At 37.9% G+C, this 14251-nt stretch overlaps 1 protein-coding gene across 1 annotated transcript; it reads left to right on the top strand.

The window, feature by feature from the left end:
- Positions 1-42: 42 nt before the first annotated feature.
- Positions 43-14217, top strand: helz2a (helicase with zinc finger 2a). The gene is made up of 22 exons (XM_051898334.1): positions 43-208; positions 401-515; positions 837-1438; positions 1514-1697; positions 1872-1982; positions 2536-2662; positions 2792-3182; positions 3278-3919; positions 4333-5128; positions 5249-5324; positions 5403-8847; positions 9021-9109; positions 9235-9378; positions 9471-9611; positions 9851-9995; positions 10119-10235; positions 10386-10578; positions 10670-10804; positions 11037-11246; positions 12485-12638; positions 12913-13080; positions 13289-14217. Exons 3-22 carry the CDS (start codon positions 858-860, stop codon positions 13435-13437), a joined length of 7998 nt encoding a protein of 2665 aa, XP_051754294.1. The 5' UTR covers positions 43-208; positions 401-515; positions 837-857; the 3' UTR covers positions 13438-14217.
- The last annotated feature ends 34 nt before the right edge of the window (positions 14218-14251 follow it).

The raw sequence follows: 14251 nt of genomic DNA, 5'->3' as shown, positions 1-14251 counted from the left end.
ATTTGCACTGTTCTGTACAAACACACTACCCAGGAAAAGGAAAGTTATTCTTTAATTCTAGGAAGGGAGGGGCTTAGCCAGCGTCACTCAGCAACATCTCTATAAATTGCTTAAAAGCCTCTAGCAAGATGCACATGACCGAGGCTGAAACAACCAGTGTTACAGGAAGATCGTGGTGTATTGGAAAACATTCGAGATGAGTCAGAAGGTAAGATGACATTATGCATTACTAATTCATATCACCTCACTTTTTTGTGAACATTTTATTTAATGGAAAATAATCCATGAAGTTTTGTGAAAAATATCATTTAATTATGTTTATAAAATGTGGAATTCAAAAGCTGTTAGGCAAGAATGGCAACTTCAGTCACTATTTAATTTCATTGTTTCTTTCCTATAGAGTGAATGATGACCGAGTCTCATTCTGCTGAACATCCTCTTTTGTTTTACATGGAAGAAAGTCATACTCAGCATGAGTGAATTATTACAGAATTGAACTGTTCCTTTAAAAGAAGGTGACCTGATATTATTGTTATAAGTTGTTTAGTTTAATCAGCAGTTTATACATCCTTAAATACAAATAAATTGTTCTGTGGAGAAATTATTCTGTCATAACTGCTCTTATTCAGTATTTGTTTTGATGTAAACCAGACTAATAATTTTCAATTGCCACACCCTCTTTATAGATGTGAATTACTGTGTGTAAAGATATGTTTCTTACAACTGATGTCAATTTAGTCTGAAGCCTGAGGAAGTTATAATGTGTATTACTTCAGTGTTAAAAACAACAACAACAAAAAGTAATTATTCTAATTACAAATGACTTATTTTCACAGGAATCTCACGTCTTCTAAATCATGGCTCTTGTAGGAAACCATCACAAACTTCAGACATTACAAGAGATGTTCGATCTGTGTCTGAGATGTAAAAAGTGCTGTAGAGAACTCCGTAAGATTTCATACTCCCTTAACCAGACCATCCATAACTGCTCAGAAAACATCTTACTGATCAGGTGGAAAGGTCAAAGTTCAGTATGGAGGCCAGTTGCTCCCCTGCCAGAATTTCCCAAACCTTTAATGTATGTTGCTTGCCGGTTCTACACTGAAGAACGTGGATGCACGAAGCATGAAAGTAGATGTTCCTTCGCCAGGTGCCCAGAGGAAGCATCGGTGTGGAACATCATGAAGGATGAAAATCTGACAATTCCTCAGATTGTGAAAGAGATCAAACGAAACCAAAGGACACTGCAGTCAAAGCCTCAAGAGAAAGGAAGATCGTTAGACTGCACATTATGTCAGGCGCGCTTCCCGACAGATGAGGAATTCATGAACCACTGTTTCACGGTGAAGCACAGGAGACTGATCTTTGAAGATACCTCTATGCAGTGGAAGTACCGTGATCCGCCACTAACATACAAGGACCTGAAACTGTGTGAAAGGTATTTATAAGAAGTGTGTCATGATGTTTGCTTGATTCAATGTGTTACAGCAGCCTTTAAAATGTTCTCCCATAGATCCCTGTTATGTGAGTATGGAGATAACTGCACAAAGGCACACAGTCAAGAGGAACTTCGTGAATGGCAAAAAAGAATCAAGGCTTTACGGAAGAAAGCCAGGGATGCAGCCGAGCTGGATTTACTGTCCTATCAGGACAGGCTTTTTGAGGAATACAGGCACAGCGAGAACAAGGAAATGATTGTAAGTGGGCCGTACTGTAATGAACAATGTATAATGTTATTAGTGGCACAATGCTTACAATTACAACCGTGCTAAATCCTTTACTATATATTTAAAAAACCAAAGCTTGATTATTACTGTACATATTTGCTTTTTACAACATCATAAACATTGATTGAATCAATATTCTTGCAGGTCAGCGACACTTTTCCTGATGTTTCCATCACCTGTGACCCAGATTTAGACAGCGTCTATGTAAGGAAAAAGGGATTACAGTATACATGGAATTTCACCATTATTTCCAAGGTTTGTGCATTAACTAAAGATACTACTACATATGCAGGTTACGTCTTAAGTGAATGTAAAGGTTTGTGTAACAGTATATTGGACCCGTGCAGCTCTTAAAGTGACAGCAGCCTAATAAACCTGCCGCAGGAATGATTAGTCTATATTTAATATATACAGCAGTGTTATTTTACATTTGATTATTCAATTTCTGTTGTCGGCTATTACATCTTCCTGAAAAACCTAAAGCACTGTTTATTTAATTTGTATTTTTGTTCTGTTGTTTTTATTTGTTGGTTTTGTTTGTAATTTGTTTCTTTGTTCTTATTGTGTTGCTGACTGTTTACTTGTTTTCTGTAACTGTTTTGAGGACTTTTTACTTACATTAATTAACCTAGTATTAGTTTTTGCTGAAGTTCACTGCCATTTCCATTCACTTATATCATGAAATAAGACTTTGACCATATCACTCACCAATAATCGTGATTTCAATATTGACCAAAATAATCGTGATTATGATTTTTGCCATAATCGAGCAGCCCTATGTACATTGATCTGTACTCAATCCCTCCAGGAACCTCTAGATGTGATTGCTTTACTCAGACGGGAACAGGGGGCGACATTCAGCCTCAGCAAAAACCCCCATGAGGAACTGTCATATTCCACTAGTGTTTGGTTTAAAAAGAATAGTGGCCAAACAGGTGAAGATTAAATGTTTTTTACAAACCTCAGTAATAAAACTTACAATAATAAGTATTCATTTATTACTAAACTGCAGTGTACAAAAAAAAAAAAAACATTCAAATAATGACTGTAAATTGTTTCTGCAGAGTATGAAATTCCAGTGTCCTTCAAATCTGACCGACCAGGCCTGTATGAGCAGTGGGTAGTTTTTGACTTCAATACGAGACCCGTACTGCAACAAAAACTCAAGGTCAGAGTTGGAGATGACGAGTGTAAGGGAACATCAGTCACATGTCCAGCAGCTGAGGTTCCTCGAGAAAAACCAGAGACTGCCAAGAATCTTGAGCCCTGGAGTGAGGAAAGCCTGGAAATCATTCCTTTTGTTGAAAGAGATAAGGCACAGAGAGAGCTGCTAAACACATACCCGCTCATCATGAAACACCAGTCAAACATTTTGATTGACTGTGAGAATTACAAACAGAGCATGCACAATTTTTTATACCAGGAGGAAAAGGTAGTAGGTGAACTGCTTGCCAGGTACAGTATATATACACGTTTAGGTCTAAATCCAATATTTGACTTTTGTAATTTATAACAACTCTAATGTACTTTTTGTTCCAAAATATTTTCAGGCTGAATCTACGAGGGATTGTGCAGTTGAAAAATAAACTGTCTGATGAACGGTTTGGAATGAAATTGGCTTATTCAGGGGAACTTTTTGCTGCTGTGCCTTTGTCTCACCCACTCACTCCTGATTCCCCTCAAGGTTTCATAGTGAAAAGACACGCTATCAGATCTCTTGTTCGTGTCGTGAAAAACGATAACGATCGTAGACCTATTTACGAGGCTGAAATTCTGAAAGACACTGCCACTGAGACACAAGTACATCTACAGCTTTCCAAACACTGCTGCACTGATCTTAATCTGAAGAATGAAGAGCAATGTGAGATGGAAGTCCAGTTCCAAATAAATCGTCTATGGTTCTGTGAGATGCACAAGGCCATTGATGATCTCTCCGACTTGGACAAAGTTTTGCCTGATCTGAAAAGCAGCAACTTATGTATTTCTTCCCAGTCAGATACCAATGAGTTAAATGAGAAGCAGCAAGCAGCAATGAACTTTGTCCTGGGTGTAACAGACAACAGAAGCAGTATCCCACCTTTGTTGATTTATGGACCTTTTGGAACAGGGAAAACTCGAACCCTTGCAAAGATGGCCCAGGCTCTTCTGCAGCAACCACAGAACAAAGTCCTGATTTGCACACACACAAACAGGTAAGGCATCGCAATTCTGTGGCACTTCAGAGTACTGCTCCACAGAAGAAGGTCATCCTGCTGAAACGACCAGCTCAGGATAACTTGAATTTCCATGTTGATTTATGCTGGTTACTGCTTGTTTGGTTCAGGCCTAGCTGGTGAGATACTGACACACCAAGATCCAAAACACAACATATGCTGGTCTTTTCAACAGGGCACTGACCTTTCATTTGTTTAAAATACATTTGCATTCCTGTAGCTCAAACAGTAGAGTATTGCGCAAGCAATGCTGAGGTTATGGGTTCATAAAGTGATTAAATGAATACCTTGAAGACAGCGTCCCTTTGCATAAAAATGTCTACCAAATGCATTGTTCTAAATGTTTAATTGTACCAGATACTATTATTTATCTATGTTTTTCCCCAATGCAGTTCAGCTGATCTTTATATAAGAGGTCATTTCCATGAATATGTAACAACTGAAGCCAATCGTGAAGCCAAACCTTTGAGAATCAAGGCAATGGAAAGCAATCTCAGATCCACTGATCCTATCACTCTGCAGTACTGCCATTTATCCAAAGGCAGCAATCAATTTGAGTTTCCTGATAAAGCTGTTCTGGATTCCACAAGAATCATCATAACAACAACTGCGCTGGCTCGTTTCTTCCATGACATGAACCTCCCTGAAAACTACTTCAGCCACATTCTGATTGATGAAGCTTCTCAGATGTTGGAGTGTGAGGCTCTTATGGCATTGGGCTTGGCTGGCAAAAATACACGTGTTGTTTTAGCAGGAGATCACATGCAGATGGGACCCAAGCTCTTCTCTGTGAGACAAGACAAAAGCTCAGAACATACCCTGCTCAATCGCCTCTTCTATTACTACCAAGCTGAAAACACTAATGCTGCCAAACAGAGTCGAATCATTTTCAGTGAAAACTACCGTTCCACAAAAGACATTGTGGATTTTGTGTCAACACATTTTTACGTGGGAAAGAGTGATGTGATCAAGGCTAAAGGAGATGTGCCTTCTCATCCACACCAGCATGCCTTGCAGTTCCATCATGTAAGAGGAGAATGCTGTTTGGACTCAACAAGCATGTCCTGGTTCAATCCAGAACAAATTCTAAGTGTTGTTGGCATTGTGCAAGGAATAATGGAGGAATGGCCTGAGGAGTGGGGTGATCAAGATCCAGAATCAGTCTGTGTCCTTTCTCAAGGCAGACAGGTATCAAACATATTGCTAGTTACCAATTTATATTATGCTTTTATTAATGTCATGCTGCTAACTCATCAAATTCACGCCAGTGTGTTTATACCAGATGTTTTTGCCTCTTTTGTGTTTCAGGTGTTGGAAATACGGCAAAGACTGCGTCAGCTTAAACTGCCCCGTTTCACTGTGGAGAATGCTGAAAATGTGCAAGGTAAGGATGATGCCAGCATGATTATGTAAACACTAGCATTAATGCATGTGATTTACTGCCTTTTCCCATATTTTGCAGGAAAACAATTCAGAGTAATCGTGATTTCCACTGTGCACACGAAGGACAGCCTATTGGAGACAGACCGGACCTGTCTTGAGTTTTTCAATGATATGCGAGTGCTGAATACTGTTATGACAAGAGCCCAATCCCAAATAATTGTGGTTGGAGATGCAGCTGCTCTTTCTTGCCATCACTTTGGCATGTGCTGGAGACTATGGAGATCTTACATAGAATATTGCATCAACAAGGGAAGTGCCCATGACTTTACCTTGGATTCTTTGAAACAAGATCTCCTTGAGATATCTGAGCTCTACAGAAGTGAAGATGAAGAAAGCAGTGATAGTGAATCAACTACATCTGAAATACCAGACATAGAAGACCCAATACTTAAAGAGCTTCTTGATGAGAGCAAAGACATCAATGTTGCATTGACAGAGGAAGGTTTGTTTCCAGTTTTTCAAAATGAGCAAGTTGTCAGCAGTATGAAAAACCAAATTACAGAAACAGACGAAGAGCAATTGTTTACTAGCTCTACCATCCACAAATGCTGTGAGCTGGTCAAAGAGGCTTTTGACCGTGGTTATGCAATACCACTTGATAAGCCCACTCTAAGAATCGATATCAAGGGTAGAAATAATATCGGACAGGCATTCCCTGGAGACAAAGTAGAAGTGGAGATCCTGAGTGAGAAATCAGATCATCCTACGGGAAGAGTAATCAACATTCTTGAAAGTGCAGATACTGTCAAGGAATTTGTCTGCACCATTGAAAGATATGACAATCAAGTGATGACACCCATCAACAAATGTATCACCAAAATCTACACACCATTTTCAAAGGACAAACCAGACCACATTGCTGTAAGAAATCCTGACAGCCACAAAATAAAGAGTTTCATCAAAATAAATGAGGAAGCACGTAGAAAATACCTCTTTGTTGTCAAAGTCCTTAAGTGGACAAAGCCTGGCAGTTTTCCCTTGGGGATTGTTGTGAGTGTGTTTCCAAAAATAACAACTTTAGATGATGGATTGAATGTGCTCAGCATAGAGTTCCAGTTGAGGAGGACTCTTTCTTCGTCTTTGGAAAAACAGATGCAAGACTTTCAAGGTCTCAGTTTATCTGAAGTTGGACGAAAAGATTTTCGCATGCTGCCAACATTCACCGTTGATCCTGCCGATTCACAAGACCTTGATGATGCAATCAGTGTACGGGATTTAGGCGAGTTCTACGAAATAGGAGTTCACATTTCTGATGTTGCAAGCTTTGTGGCTAAAGGCAGTGAACTGGACAAATATGCAAGACAGCTGTGCACTGCATTCTATCCACGTGGGAAGGAGCCAATTAATATGTTCCCTAAAGAATTGAGTGCCAATTTCTTCAGTTTAATCCCTAACCATGACAGACGAGCCATCTCCTTGATAATACAAGTAGATGCAAAAACAAACTGCATAAAGAGAAGATTTTTCTTCAAGTCTATCATTCACTCCAAGAGAAGGTTTTCCTATGATGAGGCTGAGGACATCCTTGAAAACACCCGTCAGCATTCTGACCCACTTGAAATCTGCCTTGTGAAAGCATGGAAGTTTGCTGAAGTTCACAGGAGATACAGGAAACAGGAAGACTGGTGCTACAAACAGCCAGATGAGGACGTAACCCTTGGAAGAAGACAATCTCACCAAATGGTGGAAGAGCTGATGATCATGTTTAACCACACAGTTGCTGAACGCCTTCTGTTTGATGGAACAACAAGGAGTCTAACTCCACTGAGATGTCAGGACGGGCCAAAAAGTGAAAAGCTTACTGACCTTTTTGTCAAAAATGCCACCTTGATTCCACTATCTGTTCACTTCTCAAGTCGAGCTCATGAAGTGAATAACAAAGGTTTGATCAACCACACAGTCATGCCAAACTCTCAGGCTCACATTTCTGATTCTGAAGCCTTCCCTATACTAAAATCGATTTTGAGATGCCTGAAGACAGCAGCAGAGCAGAAAAATATCTACAAAGTAATTGACTTTGTTGCAACTGATGACATTCACCCCCAACTTCTCCCTTTTGCTATTGCATTTAGGAGACTGTTTCAAAAAGCATGTTTTCTGCGCTCAAACTCAACACATGTCTCAAGAATTGGGCACTATGATTTGGATCTTGACAGCTATACATGGGCCTCATCTCCAGTCCGCCGGTACATAGATGTCATTGTACAGCGCCTTCTTCATTCTCTGATGGACAAGACAGACGTTAGGTACACAGCTCATGACATTAGCCTGTCTTGTATGGAATTTTCCAGGAAAAATGACCAACAGTCAGCATATGAGAGGAAAGCGAATGCTCTACATTTTGCATTAAAACTGTCGACCCAAAGTGCAAGGAAGGTGGCATACATTGTGGAACTCAATCCGTCAGGGACAAACTTCAGAGTATCCTTCCCACTTAACAGAAGCTCTATATCAGAAAACTTAGACATTATGTACAGGGATCTTCAGCTGGCAGATCAACCAAAGTTTGATGAAACAAACAACTGCATGATCTTAAAATGGGTGCAAAGGATATATTCATTCTCCAATCCTCACATCCTTGCTGAAGTGAAACAACAAAATCCAAACTCAGTCATGGCCTATGTCCCTACAAAGACCTGGAAATGCCTAGCAGCTGCTGTTAGAGAAGAAAATTGGGACATAATGATTCCCCTGATTGAGGAGCTTGATGTTACCTCAAGAATCCATACAAGACAATTCCAGGAAAGACTGAGAAACTCTACAGTTTCAGAAAAATCTGATCCCATGCACGCTGAGCATTATGCCGAACTGTCGCTGAGAATAAAGCAAGGTGAAGCAGTCGAGGTGCAGCTAGGTCCAGCAACAGCTCGAGGATTACTGACACCTGCGGTTCAGTTGTTTGTTGTGCATCCAAAATTTGAGATTTGCTTGGAGCATGTGAAGGATCCAATCAAGTGTTTTTCAAAATATGCGTTCCACTCATCAAGGAATTCATACAAGACATACATGGATTATCAGGAAATATGGAAACCTTTGTGTGAAATGGAGTCAGCCTCCAGTGCTGTGGCTGAAAATGAGAGCATTCTTATTGAAGATGTAGCCTTGAAATGGGAGATCTCTCCTCAAAAAATGCTTAAAGGTTTTTTTCTCCTCCCACTTGACAAGAAATCTCAGTGGTCTATTGAATGTGACCTCAAGAACAGTTTCCTCTGCATTCGAACTCGGATTCACAAAAGACAGAGTAGTCCCCTTCTGGAAAACACAGATCTCATGGATATTCCTTCTATCAGTTGGGTGGTCCATGGCATAATAACAGAAGTTAAAGAAATGGACTCCAGAGAACCAAGGAATTTACAAATTGATTTTCTGATAAACCACAAGCCTATGACAACTATTCCAGAAGCAATATTCTCTGAGAAGACAAGATTCACTCTGGAGCTGATTACAAAGCTTCTGCCAGACGTGTAAGACTACAAATCATATATACTATAGCTTACTAAAATGTTCAAGAATACAGACTGTATCATTTTAAAGCTACTCTTTTGAGTATATTTATGTATAGTTTAATGTGTATCCCTAGATTAAGAGCACATCTTCAAAAAATATGCTTCATTATGCTTTTTAATTTACTCTGCAGACGAAAAGAGAATGCGATTAGCAGTCTAACCAAAGCTAACCAACTTGTAAAAACTATTGCCATGGGCAGGAGAATCAACTTTGGAGAAGGTACTGCATTTTTTGTAACATCTTGCATATCTATATTTCAAACTCTACCATCAAACTTAAGTGAAACTTTTCTGAAAATCTTTTCAAATGTAGTTTAATTTTGTTTACAATATATCTCCTCAAAGGATGTACAATTCCAGAGCAGAACACAGCCAGATTTGAGATTGACAGTTATCTCCCTTCTGGGCTTTCCCATCTAAACAACAGTCAAACTAAAGCTATAAGAGAAGCACTGACCAACCCGTTCACTCTTATCCAAGGACCACCAGGTGAGAGAGATTTTCTGTTTCTCTTTGGTTTCACAAAGGCTATTGTAACTTCCAGTCCTTTCCTGCAATATTGTTGTTGTGCATTTTCACAGGGACTGGCAAAACTGTCGTTGGTGTCTATATTGTGTACTGGTTGATCAAGAAAATCCAACAGCTTCCTACCTCCAGTTCACAGAAGAAGAGAGCTATTCTGTACTGTGGACCTTCAAATAAATCTGTTGATGTTGTAGCAGGTACATTTTGCAAACCGTATAAAAATATTGTTATTTTGCATATTGGAAAAAGTAGTAGGTCATTCAGGTATTTGGTACATAAATAATTTTGAATATACAGAAGTAAGCATAATTGTATCTAGTATGTGATTCCATATAGCAAATTATTATTTGACATTTTGCCAGTTTGGTGCCTTTTAAAGAACATTATCTGACCGAGGATCACTGCAACTTTAACTGGTTAAACAAATGTGTTTCAGGTCATCTCCTAAAACTTAGAAGAGACGTTAAACCTCTCAGAGTCTACAGTGATCAGATGGAGATGTTGGAGTTTCCTTACCCAGGCTGCAACCTGAAGCTGTCACGCAATTCTAAAAGAGGGGAAAAACCAAACGCGGAACTCAGGTATTCCCCAAATACTGACCATTAATCACTTATTTGGGTGTAGATACTAACTATGAGTGATGCGTGCGCGTGTGTGTGTTTAAACTTGATTTCCATTAACGTTTATTGTTGTTGTTTTATTAGTTCCATTGCATTACACCACCTGATTCGAAAGCCTGGAAACAGATATTCTGATCAAATACTTGCATTTGATTTGAAAATCAGAAGAGGAGATCAACTCACCGGAGAAGAAAAAAAACTGTATGTATGGCTCAATAACTACAAATCTCTTTATGGTTCCAAATTATTGCTTCTCGTTTGTTGGAAATTGTTTGGACACAATTTCATAAAAATGAAAATCTAATTTAAAGTTCACACAAGTTGCAAAACAAAAATATTTTTGTTTTAAAGCTACAAAGAAACCCTCCAAAAGGCTCGCAAACACGAATTATTGCAGCACGATGTCATCTTGTGCACCTGCACTGCAGCCTCACACCATGCCTTAGCTGAAGCCCTCGACTTAAAACAGATCATCATTGATGAATGTGCCATGGCAACTGAACCTGAAGCCTTTATTCCCCTAGTGGCTCATAAGCCTGAGCAGGTATGACTCCAGACCAAAGTCCTTTTTAGACAAACAGTAAAACCTGGATATTAGCAGCATGGGTTCTTATCCTACTATTTCCATCTTGTAGATTGTTCTTCTGGGCGATCATATGCAGCTGCAACCTGTAGTGCACTGTGAAGTGGTGGAGCGATTGGGAATGAGCAAATCTCTTTTCCAGCGCTACATGGAGAAAGCACTCATGCTTGACACTCAGTACAGAATGGTAATCAATTATCAGAATATAGATTTAACACTGTATCTGTATCTACAAATTTCTGTCAGTTGTTGTTCCTTTGCTTTAGATGTCTAGAATAGGTGGTTCAGTTGTTTTTTTAAAAAGTTTTTATTCAGCATTTTTTTTTAATCTAGTGATATTAACCAGTGATCTATTCAATTACACAGTGGTTCTATTGTCTGTAGTTTCTCTCAGTTCAAATTTAACTTGTCTCTTACAGCAAGAAGACATTTGTGAATTTCCATCTAAGGAGTTCTATGGAGGAAAGTTAAAAACCGAAACACAACCCAAACCAAGTCTTTTCAATACTACATCAAAGCAAACATGCATAGTCTTTGGTCATGTTGAAGGAAAGGAGAAAAGTCTGGTGGTCTCGACTGAACGTGGGAATGAAAGTTCAAAGGCAAATGTGGAAGAAGCAGAAGAAGTGGTAAGTTAGAAATGCAGTACATGAAGTAAAGTGGAAAGTGGGCTATAGTGTAAATTAAAATCTATAGCCTATTAAGATACACACATAACAGTTTATTTGGGGATTCTTTCATTTTGTAGGCAGCTGCAGGTACAATATGTGTGTTTGTTTAGAAAGTAAAAGAAGGAACTATTATCTAAGATCTAAGAAGTAGTATACACAGTATATTATACCTATATTTAATCAAAGGATGGCTCCATATATACATTCATAGGTCTGGGCTAAGCCTCAAATATCCACTGACCCCTAATTTAGATATTTCACATAGCCTACTACAGTTGCTACTACCTTTGTCTCTCGTATCACTCCACGGCTAATTAGCGCCATCTTGCGATTCAAAATAGTCACTATATGGTCTCAAAGGGGAATAGTAATTTTAAGCCGACACATCATCAACCGGCTTCATCCATCTTTAACGCATACGACAAAATAAAACTACTGAAACATGACAATGTTACCAAATAAAGGAACAAATACTGTGTAACTTAAGTTATTTTCACAAAACACCGATATTCATAAACTTACTTACCTAATAACTCCAACTGATGCAGAGATCATTAGATTACACTCTTCTTCCAGACTCTCCTCAGTCGGTGCCGTTGGGCGGCAAGTATTGGCGGTTACGTTTCCTAGGAGACATAACGACTCCTCCTCAAAGCGCGCGCTTATAAGTTCGAATGCTCCATTTCGTAACATTCAAATTTCAGGACGTTTTGTCCTAAATGGACGTTATTGGGTGTATTTATATAATAGAAAGTACCTTTCAAATATAAAAAAGTAATATTAATTATAAATTATATGAATTAAAATATATTATAAATAATTAAAATTAATTATAAATAATTAAAAATTATTTATTAAACGCAATTATTCAGTAATCTGTTGATCTAGATCAGCGCTGTGAAAAGTAAAAGGCATCACGTGACTGCGTCGTCTCTACGCTTCTTCTGCTAATAATGACACAATATTAAATAGTCAAATTGAAAATACACAATGATAATATCAATCAAATAAAGTAATATATATATATATATATATGTCTAAGCCCCACATATTTCTGCCACAAAAATGTTATTGTTTTAAATTCAAAATTCTACCTATTAAAATGCACAGTTTTATTTTATTTATTTATTTGTTTATTTATTATGCATTCATTAAAAAAACATTTTGTTGTAACGCTGATGTCATTCATCCAACAGGTGCGGATCGCCATTCTTTTGATTGAGGCTGGGATACAGACAAAGGACATCGCCATTCTCACGCCATATAATGCTCAAGTTGCGAATATTAGTGACTCCCTGTCCGATAATGGTATATGTGACATCACAGTCAACACCATCATGAGGAGTCAAGGTAATAACATTTTTAACAAATGCCATTTTACATCAATGGACCTGGACACATGATAGAACAAAAAAAAAAAAAATATATATATATATATATATATATATATATATATATGCATGCATGTATAACATAAAGGAATGTTTAGGGCACAACTAAGGTAGAGATTTAAACTTAGCAGATGTTGAGCAAACCATAGGCATTTAGATATTGTTTCTGAATTAAGGTATATAGTCTATCTATATTATTTCTGATCTTTTCTCTTTTGTTTGTTTGGCCACAGGAAGTGAGTGGAAATATGTCATCATGTCAACTGTGCGCTCATGCCCAAAGTCTGATATAGAGAGACAACCAACGAAATCCTGGATTATGAAACGACTTGGATTCATCATGGACCCACACCAAGTTAACGTGGGCATCACCAGGGCACAAGAAGGACTGTGCATCATTGGTTAGTTTGACCCGTTACACCTGCTATTTGAATTATGCAAAATAATGCACACATCACAGTCATTTTTGTCTCTTATAAGCATAATTATTATTCAGTACTAACAATAATTTCAAAGCAATATGTAAAGTAAGCCAAACAGCCTTAATATAAAATAAGCCTACAGTCCTGATGTCTGGATTACAGTGTCTTAATTCTGCTGTTTTGACAGGTAATAAGAACTTGCTGCGCTGCAGTGTTTTGTGGAGAAAACTTCTGGATCATTATCAGGAGAAAGGATGTGTAGTGAATCCTGCCCGGAACATCCAGGTTCGCAAACCCAACAGAACTCTGGGAATTAAGAGAATTGCTAGAAAATGATGTTCTTCATGCAGTTTTCTTTTTGTAGCTGCATTTACATTATTCTCTAGCAGTGTCAAATGTGCACTCATATATTCAACTGTACATTTACTCCTGCATTACTGTGGTAAGACAGGGTCAGATGTGCTCATATAAGCTATTGTTATGTACATTATTTTCATAATTTCATAAGCATTTTTGGATGGCACTTTATATACAGTAACTTTTAATATTTAAATGTAAAATATATTTGAGTCTGTTTTATATTATAATCTGATAATGAGGTAACTACTATATTACCCTTAGAAATAAGATTGTATTTTACTCTTCAGTTTTGTAAAGTTTCATGAGAACCATAAATTGATAAATATAGATCAATTTGACCACAGCAGCACCACTAGATTATGACTATAATCTAAATACTTGCAATGTTAAAATTTGACCACTTAGTGGTGCTATACTAGCATATCAAATCATAAGGCAATTAGTATATGACATTTGGATTCTGTTGATTTAGAGATGTTGTTAAATAATTTGTTCCAAAATTAGTGAAACAAGTTTTCACCATGTAGTCACATTTTTTTTTCTGATGTGTTGTAGATGTCTGTACAAATCTTTAACATTCCACTGTGGTTATTTGTTTACATGTATAAGGATGTATCTGTGTCTGTAATTTATTTAAGTTTGTTTAATATGCAGCTCTTTACATAATTTGCACAAAGTTTGTTCATACAGGAGCTGCAAAATGTAGGCCTATGTGGACGCTGAAGTCACAAATAAAAATGTGAATGTGATCGATTAGATCTGTGCCTCAGATGCTTTTTTCTTCAGTAAC

Source organism: Ctenopharyngodon idella, chromosome 6 (genome assembly GCF_019924925.1).
Source record: "Ctenopharyngodon idella isolate HZGC_01 chromosome 6, HZGC01, whole genome shotgun sequence".
NCBI classification, from domain to species: domain Eukaryota; kingdom Metazoa; phylum Chordata; class Actinopteri; order Cypriniformes; family Xenocyprididae; genus Ctenopharyngodon; species Ctenopharyngodon idella.
This window is presented reverse-complemented; position numbering and strand designations above follow the sequence as displayed.